Source organism: Corylus avellana, chromosome ca4 (genome assembly GCF_901000735.1).
Source record: "Corylus avellana chromosome ca4, CavTom2PMs-1.0".
Taxonomy (NCBI): domain Eukaryota; kingdom Viridiplantae; phylum Streptophyta; class Magnoliopsida; order Fagales; family Betulaceae; genus Corylus; species Corylus avellana.
The window spans coordinates 35,302,161-35,312,881 of record NC_081544.1 but is presented as its reverse complement, the minus strand read 5'-3'; the positions used below and the strand labels follow the sequence as shown (position 1 = coordinate 35,312,881).

General features: G+C 37.0%; 2 protein-coding genes across 2 annotated transcripts; one reads left to right on the top strand and one right to left on the bottom strand.

The window, feature by feature from the left end:
• The first annotated feature begins 1,431 nt into the window (after positions 1 to 1,431).
• Positions 1,432 to 6,863, top strand: LOC132177295 (uncharacterized). Its single transcript, XM_059589554.1, has 11 exons — positions 1,432 to 1,805; positions 2,149 to 2,231; positions 2,350 to 2,485; positions 2,780 to 3,273; positions 3,358 to 3,405; positions 3,558 to 3,732; positions 4,805 to 4,917; positions 5,014 to 5,110; positions 5,252 to 5,471; positions 5,708 to 5,864; positions 6,176 to 6,863. The coding sequence occupies exons 1-11, from the start codon at positions 1,586 to 1,588 to the stop codon at positions 6,602 to 6,604; spliced, it is 2,172 nt and encodes a 723-aa protein (XP_059445537.1). The 5' UTR covers positions 1,432 to 1,585; the 3' UTR covers positions 6,605 to 6,863.
• A 35-nt stretch (positions 6,864 to 6,898) lies between these two features.
• Positions 6,899 to 10,339, bottom strand: LOC132177296 (uncharacterized). Its single transcript, XM_059589556.1, has 5 exons — positions 9,765 to 10,339; positions 8,524 to 8,680; positions 8,262 to 8,312; positions 7,954 to 8,046; positions 6,899 to 7,308 (listed from the first exon to the last, which is right to left on the bottom strand). The coding sequence occupies exons 1-5, from the start codon at positions 9,905 to 9,907 to the stop codon at positions 7,237 to 7,239; spliced, it is 516 nt and encodes a 171-aa protein (XP_059445539.1). The 5' UTR covers positions 9,908 to 10,339; the 3' UTR covers positions 6,899 to 7,236.
• Positions 10,340 to 10,721: the final 382 nt, after the last annotated feature.

Here is a 10,721-nt window from a genome sequence, read left to right as displayed (position 1 = left end):
AAGCTCAATTATAAAACATTAGTTGGATGGGTCATCATTCATGGGTGTCTTTTGGTTTTGTGAAAAGTCACTGATCATCCTATAAATTCTTCCTTGGCATCCTTGCATGCAAAGTGCTCAGTAATGACAGTTTGTGGATTTCATGGATTTGGGCCAATTGTGTCAGTTTTGAGGGTTCATCCATGTGTTGGATTTTTTTTCTTTTTCTAAGCAAATATGAGAATGGGTGAAAAGAATAGTGTTCTTCCCAACTATAAACTCAAAACTTACAAGTTACAAACTATCTTCATAAGCGGTTGAATACTAGGCGCCACCCCATAGGCAAGGGGTTGCTCGCTGACCACTCCCAGGGAGTGGCACTTGTCGTTAGTCACTGAACAAATTTTTTAATATTATTTAATTACATATTGACACGTGTTAATAAATTGTAAAATAGTGAAAAATAGGGATTGAGACCTACATCAATTACCTGCTTAAATTGCTAGTAATTTTGGCAAGTAATGTGAAAGAGCCCATACATATTTTGGAAAAATAATTCATGTCAATATTTTTTCTTATATTTTTCCATATTTCATCTTACAAATTTAATAAAATCAACCATTAGATTTGTAAATTCATGTAGACTCCACATAAATTTAATGTTAGATTAATTAATTCACTATAAAGATGGTTGAAAAATAAATAAATTGTATTATTTCTTTATATTTTGGGTTGTTTAGTCGCCTGTATAGGTAAGTGGGTCCTGTAATTAAATATTCTCTTGCATTATTTACTTAAATTACTAGCAATTCAAACAAATAATCACCACAAAATCGTGTATGTATAACATTTTCCTTTTATAATGCAAATTGCTAGCTTATGGTGCGTTTGAGATTGCGATTTCGTATGAATAAAATTTTATTCTTAAAAGATATCACAAAACGTAAGGTGTTTGACATCGTGATTTAAAAAATACTTAATTTAAAATAGGAAAAAAAAATGAAATTTCTATAAGCAGATTAGAGGGTGCTTATATTTTTAAAAGTGCGAATTTAAACCAAAATTACTATTTCGCATAACAAATATTTGATAAAAAAATACTTTTTAATACGCTTTATCAAGCGCTTTTGCGATTTTAAAAAGTAACGATTTTAAAAACACAATTTTTAAAACGCAAATTTTAAAATTGTACTTATTGAAACCGCAATCCCAAATTACAATTTTTAAAAACGCAATTTTAAAATCACTTTTTTTTTTTTTTTTTAACACCATATTTTGTTACTTGAAAACTTCGATAGAGGCTATAGAGCAAGAAAATGATCTGATTTTAATAATATGGTCATCAACCAATCATGCGGCTCACATTTCTCCACGTCATTCCCTTTCAACCACAAATGCTTCTTTTTGCAATTCACAAACGCTTCCAAGTTCCAATTACCAAACTCGCTCCGACGTCGTTTTCATGATGCTCTACTTAATTTATTGGCCCCTTAAACCTGAACGTGTCTCCGTCTACATCGTCGCTCAGAACGGCCGTCTCAGGTGCATATGGTGACGTCGTTTTAGTGCTCTAAAGATCGTTTCAGTCGCCTGCCTCACTGGGGTCATGAGGTTTTGGGGGTTTGTCAAGAAGAGTTTGAATGGCCTCCACAAAGGTGGCAGTGCCAGAAGCAAAGCAAACCCACTTGGGTTCATTGGAATTCAAAGCAGGGGCCTGTCAGACTCCAACGTTTTCAATGGCGATGAAGAAGATACGGTGCTTCCTGTTCTGATAGTTGGGGCTGGACCCGTGGGTCTTGTTCTCGCTATACTCCTCACCAAACTGGGTATATTCTCTGACCCTTATATATTCTTTTTGCTTCCTTCCTAGTTTGGATGCCGAGAAAGCTGGTAGTTTTGGTGGTTTTATTGTTTTTTAGTTCTATGTTTGATTGGGTAGTGAATATTTGTTTTTGGTGGGGAGTGCTTGTGCTGGTACAGTGTTTGAGTTGGGATGTGTGAGAATGTGATGGTGCATGCGGTAAGATAAAGCATCGTTTTAAAATTTGGAACTTCTTGTTGGAGATTATATGTATTATTGTATTGATGCAATTTTAGTGTTATAGGAAAGTTTTCTCTTTCCACTGAACTTGGGCATTGACATATAATTGTACTTTATGGCCTTTTTAGGTGTCAAATGTGCGGTTTTGGAGAAAGCCAGGACATTTTCTAAACATCCACAGGCACACTTCATCAACAATCGAACCATGGAGGTTGATTATGATACATGAAAGATAAAATTCAATTGTGCTGTTTGAGAGTTTTTTTTTTTGCTAAGCAGTTCCTTATGGAATTTCAGTTTCATTAAAATGTGTTGATTTGCCTTGTCAGGTGTTTCGCAAGATAGATGGGCTGGCAAAGGAGATCCAGAGGTCTCAACCTCCGGTAAATCTATGGCAGAAGTTTATATATTGTACTTCTCTTTCTGGTTCTATTCTTGGTTCAGTGGACCATATGCATCCCCAAGGTGTGATTATCTCTTCAGTGTTTTGATATGTACACTCATAAGGCTATTTTCTTGGGTTTACTTCTTTGATCAAAATTAGTCTTTCTTGTGGGCTTGTAGAGATTAAAAGATGGGGTGTGCTTATTTTTATATGTGAAGTCATGGTATTCCTTTTTGTGTATCACGCAAGTGTTTGATGTCCTTTGACATATGCCATTGTCCTACCAGTAGGCCATGGGAGATATGAATACACTTTGTGTCTGTTATGACCTTCGAAGATTAGCATGACATGATTCTCTTGTTTCCTGACACCAGATTTTGAAAAAATTGTGAGTCCAGTCTCTGTTGCACACTTCTCACAGTACAAGTTAACTGCATCACTACTTAAGCAGCTAGAAAATCTTGGCATCCATGTTCCTACATCACAAGCCTTGGAAGACCCAAATCATAGGCCCCTCAAGGGAAGGGAAATTTTGATGGGGCATGAGTGTGTATCCATTGATGCCACTGGTCAATATGTTGATGTTGCTACTACTTTTCTCAAGGATGGGGAGTATATGCAGAAGAATATTCAGTGCAATATTCTTGTTGGTACGGATGGTGCAGGAAGTACTGTGCGGAAGCTTGTAGGAATAGATTTGAGAGGTGAGAAAGACATGCAAAAGCTTGTCAGTGTTCATTTTCTGAGCAGAGACCTTGGACAGTACTTGCTCCATGAGAGACCTGGTATGCTGTTCTTTATCTTCAATACTGAAGCCATTGGAGTCCTTGTAGCTCATGATCTCCAGCAAGGAGAATTTGTATTGCAGGTATTGCAGGATTAGATAACAACATTATTTTATTGTGCATCATATACTTCAATTTTAAATTACTGATTGCTCATCATCTTACAGATACCATTCTATCCGCCTCAGCAAAACCTTGAAGATTTCAGGCCTGAGGTACTTTTTATTCATCAGAAACAGTTTGTTAGATGAAACTAGTTCTATTGTTGACCGTTTCCTACTTCTCTTCAAGTATAAAGGAGAATTACCAGGTAGCTTGAGAGAGTGAAAAGCCACTAGTTTTCAGTGAATGATTCAACTTTTTGTAGATATGCAAGAAGTTGATATTCAAATTGGTTGGTCGTGAGCTTTCAGATATAGACGTCATTGATATAAAGCCATGGGTGATGCATGCAGAAGTTGCTGAGAAATTTGTATGTAATGACAATCGAATAACACTTGCTGGTGATGCTGCTCACCGATTCCCTCCAGCTGGTGGTTTTGGTAAGTAGCCCTCTTTTGTGCAGACACAACTCCTTGAGTATAGATGATGATTTTTTGTTTCGCTGAAGCTTTTTGCAATAGCACAGAAAGAATCATGAATTACTAGGTGTGGAAATTGTTCTTCATGCGATAGAATGGTTGGGAAGAATCTGCTGTAACAATTTGTGACATGTGGCTCACTGAGGATACTCAGAAGTCACTACCTCTAAGCTATTCTTTTGTTGGTATTGACACTAGTAATGTGTAGTGAAGTGGATTTGGTGTGTCATTTAAGGCGGCAACACATAGGGTGCGTTTGTTAAACAATTTTGGTCCGATACTGTAGCAAAAATTGATTGATGTAAAAAAAAGTAAGAATGTTTGGTATGGAAAAATTAAAAAAAAAAAAAATTGTTTTTTTAATGATTTTTTTTATTTGAATAGTAATAAAAAAGTGATTGATGTGATGTAAAAAGTAGGAGAATGTTAGAAAAATGAAAAAGTAAGATGAATAGTATTGAAACAAAAACGTTTACCAAACGGAGCCATAAAGAGGACTGGCTACCTATGTGTGTACCCATGAAGCTACTGTATTGATCTTGCTTATTTTTACACCTTGTTTGAGGTTGTACGTGAATGTTAGACAGTTAAAAAATAGTTTGGGGTTTAGAATTTTTTTTGTTTCTTTTCAAGTAAATGAAGAAGGGCTTTCTTGTTGGTATGCAAAAACATGTCAAACATTCATGGGTGCGGGAGTCATGTCTACTACCATCTGATGCGCATAAATGCTAATAATAAGAAGTTCTCTACATATTGTTGTGCAGCTGATAGCTAATTGAGTTATTACATTTCCATGCCTTCTCTGTAATTAGAAGTCAAAAAAGCAACAATTATCAGAGTTAAACATATAGACATAATCTTCCATTGAATATTGTACACTACCGAAACTAGATATCCTTTTAGGTGAGATTCTAATGAGAAAAAAAAAAAAGGTTCCATTTCTTGCTTTATGAAATCTACTTATGTTGATTGGAGGAGGAATATTGACCTGGTCAATCTGATAATCATTTGAACAGCTTTCACGATTATGCAGGAATGAATACTGGCATTCAAGATGCTCACAATCTTGCTTGGAAAATAGCCTCTATTGTAAAGGGTATTGCACCATCTTCTTTACTGGAAACTTATGAAACGGAACGTAAGCCGGTATTAACTTTTTCTCTACATTTATATTTTGGTTCCTGTGACAATTTCATTCTGAATTTAAATAAATCCTTGACCTCCATTGTTCACCATCATCAGATTGCCATTTTCAATACTGCACTTAGTGTTCAAAACTACAGAGCAGCCATGGCAGTTCCTGCTGCACTTGGTCTTGATCCAACTGTTGCAAACTCTGGTAAACCAACACGTCTTATTGCTTTGAAAAATATCTTTTCATATTAGTTACTGATTTGAGCCTTTTGGACCCTGCGATGTTTTCAGTTCTTAGGTCATTAGTGACATGTGGTTATTATTGTCCCTTTCGCTTGAATTGCAGTACATCAAGTCATTAATAGTGGAGTTGGTTCTGTTTTACCATCTGGACTACAGAGGGCAATTCTGGATGGAATTTTCACAATAGGTCGTTCACAGCTTTCAGAATATGTTCTGAATGCAAGCAACCCGCTTGGTTCTTCGAGACTTGCTAAATTAAGATGTATATTTGAAGAAGGAAAGAGCCTTCAACTCCAATTCCCTGCTGAGGATCTTGGTTTTAGGTATCACCTATTCAGCTTGATGTTTGGTGCAGCTGCTTCATTCAAAATTAAGTTGGCTTTAACCTTTTGCTGAAATTCTAGATTTGATTCAATCAAACTAATCCCTAGTGTTGTGTAGCTCTAACTAATATTATGATTTTGTAGAAAAATGACACCTAATTGACAAATCTGACAAATTGGATCATCAACTAAATGGGCAGTTTTAGTACCTGTCTAATTCTTCACTACTGATTTAGGTACCTCGAGGGAGCACTGATTCCAGACAGTTATGGTGCATTATTTGGTGCTCCAGAGCCACCCACTGGTCGTCGGAGGGACTATATTCCTTCTGCAGATCCAGGGTCAAGGCTGCCCCATATGAATGTGAGGGTGTTATCCAATTTATCAAGTGAGGTATGTAGTCACTTGTTTTCGTTTTGCTTCAATCCTATTATACTTTTAGGGGGGAGGAAGTAATCTTACTTGGATTACCTCTTAAGGACCCTTTCATCATACTAGATGCTAGGTGTTTGTACATAATGTCATTAGATAAAACCAGGAGCTCTATGTCCCGGTTGCTTGTCCAGAAGTTTGTTACCTAATGGCTAAAAGAAAATATTTTTTGTATGGCAAGTGTCAAGCTTGTTGGTGTTCAAGTGCTTTTAAATGGTAGCATGTCAGGTTTTCCATTTTTCTTTTTATTAACATGTGAAGTATTTTTGTAGGAGATCATTTCGACACTGGATCTTGTATCTGGTGACCAAATTGAGTTCCTTCTGATTATACCACCAGTTGATAAGTCCTATCATCTTGCTCATGCTGCCTTCAAGGTGGGTAAGGAATTCAATGTTTCTGTCAAGGTATGTGTTTTATGGCCTGCTGGTGCTGTTAAAGGAATTGAAGCAGGAAGTAAGGCAGCATTGACCCCATGGGAGAATTACGTGGATGTTGTGGAAGTTAAGAAGTCACCAGCTTCACCTTCATGGTGGGATATCTGTCAGATGACTGACAAAGGAGCCATTCTAGTTAGGCCCGACGAGCACATTGCATGGCGTTCGATGACGGGAGTTGTTGGGGATTGTATTGTGGAGATAGAGATGGTTTTTTCTGCAATTTTGGGTATAAAGTCAAAATTTTGGCCTTCTTGGGTATAAAGTCAACCAAAGTATAGGAAGCTACAAGTGCCAAAGATCTCTAGCAATCTGGATATTGGAGCAAACCTGATTGATTTATTCTTTATAGACCATTCACAACATATTTAATTGTTTGTAGAATTTCATGACATGGCCGATTAAATTTATTGTGTGGGAAGTAACCGCATTGAAGAAACCCTCTGGCAGTTTAAGCTTGCTAATAATGCCATGTTTAGTTGGTATATGTGTATTCCGTTCCTATTCAACATTTCATGATATCACAGAGACCAGCATATGGCCCAAGGTAGAGTAATATCAAAGCAAAAAATGTATATTTGATAACGTTGATCATGGTACAAGCAAGAGTCTTCCAGTTTTTGGACGGTTAAAAAGGTTTTGGTACATCAAACACTAAGCAATCAATCAAATTACATCTTCTGAATGCAGGCGATCATATGAATAGGAGGTAGTTTAATACAAGTTTTTAACATGGCTACAAGATCACAAACATGAAAACCGTCGGATTCATATTTTGAAAGAACGACTAATGGTGACGGATCTGCTGAGTTTCAATTCTGTCCTATTTCTCCATCGGAGATGTGGCCATCAGAGATTCTGCCTGATGATATCCGTGATCAACTTGAGCATCAAGCTCAACGGCAAATCAAGGTAATCAAATAGCCAATGGATGCCGTGACAATCCCAAGCAACAAACCAGCAATAACCTGTAAGTGAACAATGATATGAAAGAACAATAACAAGAACCAACACAGATACAAGAATTTCATAGCGTCTCTTAAGTGTATCTTAGTTGATGAGTTTAACCATAATATCTTTCTAGAAGATGAGAATTATAACCTAGAAGGACTAAATCCTAAAGTGACCACAGCACGAAAGGCATATGTCATTTGCGCACACTGTAAACTCAAGATTAATGAGTTATACTTTCCCATATGTCATTATATGGCATATGAAGTTTTGTGAAGTCAGAATTTCCATGAAAATAGGCGTTTAAATTCTCAGAAATCTTGAATTTTAACAACCTAAAGCAAGGAACTTAATAGAAGTACTTATATTTAAGTAACAACATATATCTACATCACAATTCCTTGCAATCTACAGATCAACTATTGTTGGTGCAGAGTGCAGACGGTAGATGAACAGTCTCATTGTCGAAAAAATGTCCATCAATAATTTCAATAAAACATGGAAGGTTAGGTAACTAAAAGTTCTTCTCAATTAACTAAAGAAAGATCTAGATAAATGGATGTTTCAATTTTTATATAGACTATAGCGCCTTTGACCCTAATATATATGTCATGCGGATCCACTATCTAATCATAGTGCATATCTGATGTAATAAAGCATACCTGAGGAGGGGTGTGACCAAGAAGTTCACGCAGTGGTCTGCTTTCGGCGAGAGGATGCTCAGCAGGAAGTTCATACACAATTTGATTCAAAACCTGAATAATATCCAGTTTGAAAACATAAAACTAATTGTTTAAAATGAAAACGAGATGCTCAGGCATATCAACGTTATAAACAAAGCTTTAAATCAAATGAATTCACACTACAAAGCTTCTTTTAGAATTCAATTCTTATATGTGACAGAGAAAGCTTGTAAGAGAAAAAATGGAGGGATTTTTTTGAGGGAGGGTGGGGGAGGGGCAGATCGAACCTCTGCTTGGCGTCCAGCCTGTAATCTCACACCAGTGGCATCATACATCACCTGACACCAAATTCTCTACATCAGAGATTTTCCCACACAACAGGCAACATTTATTCTAACGATCCTAATTCACAGTATTGGGAAATATTTAAGGATGTAAACAAATGACAGCTAAACTCAAACCTTGAAAGAGGTATTCAGAATATATAGTAACATAAGTTCTATAGAAATCATATGCAAATTAAAATTATACGAAGAGAAGGAATCATACAACACATGCTAAGACCAATGCAGCTGCAAACACGGATCCTCCAAATCCTTCTTGGAACCCAATGGCCAGAGCAAGGGCAGTAACTGTTGCAGAATGAGATGATGGCATTCCGCCAGATCCAATAAGTTGTTTGAGATCCCATCGTCTTTCCCTATACCTGCAAATCTATAGAGATTAAGACTCTCAGGACAAACTAAATTTAAGCAGGACTGTCGCAGCAACCTGTGCAGAAGCATAAAAATTTCCGGTAGCTAGAAAGCCTTTTGCTAAGCAACAAAAGCATTCAGACAAGCTTACAACTCAAAATCTAACAATATATGTAGCATTTGAAACATTAAAAGATATCCTCCACCCACATAACTTTTTCATATCATTTTATCAGCAACATATGATAGCATTGGGCAATTAGAAAGTCAGCCAATCGACGAACTACTTAGAGTTATATCTACTGCTGGCCCCATCAGAAATGGAACCAGGAATTCTTACCAAGGGGGGCCAAAGCATGAAGACAATACATCTGCAACCTAGGAGTCAAGCCAATAGGAGCCAAACTTAAAATCTTTTTGTCCAAATATAATATATAAGTAACTATGCATATGGTATGGCCCCTACGGCCCCCTCTTGGTCTGTCTCTGGCCTTTAACAGGTAGCAGCGTATTGAGAATTCAATTCAATGGCACCCATGTAAGAAAAGCAAAACCAAAAAATGTCATGGTTGTATGAAACAGCTATGAGCAAACATATTGACCACACAAAGTCAAGTCATTTAGAGAAGACATAGCAAGTTAGCACTTCGCAGCATCCCGTGATTTTGATTCGGGTAATGAAGTTAAACAAAAAAAGAAAGAGAGAAATTTGAATCCTATGACTTGGGATTTTAATGCTTTCGTTAAAGATGATTAATTTTAAGTTGCTCAAACAGTTGCATATTTAATTTCAAGATCTGGGGAAAGCGACGATTTTCTTTTAAGATACAATCACAAAGGCAAACTCACAATATTTTCTTAAAATAACATAGTAGTTGCATTGAATTTGATCTAACGCAGAAAAAAACAAACTAGCCAAACATAGAGTGTGATACAAGACATTGAATTCCGAATCTTGGAAACATTACACATTTAGAAACTAAAACGAGAGCCAAATCAGATCCAATTTCTAAAAAGATTTTCCAGAAGAAAACCAAAACCTATTAGCACAATGAGAGAGAGAGAGAGAGAGAGAGAGAGAAGGAGCAGAGATACCAGGCGGTGAAGAACTTGGTGGATTGGGCAATAGCGAAGGCCACGAGTGCAGAAATGAGAGGGTAATTGGTAAAGATTGAGGATGATGATGATGAAAGCGACGAGGACGACGATGAAGCCGATGTAGCCGCCACGTCTTCCATTTCTCTCTCTCCTCCTGCTCTTTTGACTCCAATAATGAGATACCTTGATTCGAGGTTCTTGATTTTTGCAACGAATAGTGTTCTGTTGTCGTGTCTTGTAGGGCGTTATTACGTGGTGTATCTCGAGGTTGTTGGTGGTGAATATGGAGGAAAGTTAGGACTGGTTTCTGGTTGGTTCTGTCTGCAGCATTAAAGGCTTTCTTTTAAGGCCAGCGAGTTTTTATTCATCTGGAGAGAAGACTAGAGGAGGGAATTGGGGTCTCTTTTGTTAAGACGTCAAATGAACAAAGCCTTCTTCTTCTTCTTCTTCTTCTTCTTCCAGGTCTTCTTCTTTACCAACTAACGGTCTTTGCCTTTCTCCATCAACTGAATATGCCTCCCTTGTTCAAATCATGTCTAGAATATACCTCCACTTCCCTCCTTCATTTTGCTTTTCTTTTCGTTTTTTTGTTTCCTTTCTTTTGTTGTTCCATAGAGTATTTGTATTTGGGTGCAATGGCCTTTTTATTATTATTATTATTATTATTATTTATTTTTTATCAAAAGTCAAATCACGATTTATCAAATGCTTAACTATATCATTACTCTCAAAAATTACATTTTCATTAACTATTTTGGATAAATTTTTCTAAAGCTAATGTGAATGTGAAGGGCATGGGCGCATAGACTTGCCAAAAAAAGGGGCAGGGGGTGTGGGTGGGGGCGTTAGGGGGGCAGGCATTTGTCCTTTAGAAGCCTCCATCCGCCGTAAAGACGTGACTCTTTCTTCGGATTTAATTATTCTTTTACTTGGGAGACTATACAACCTACAATA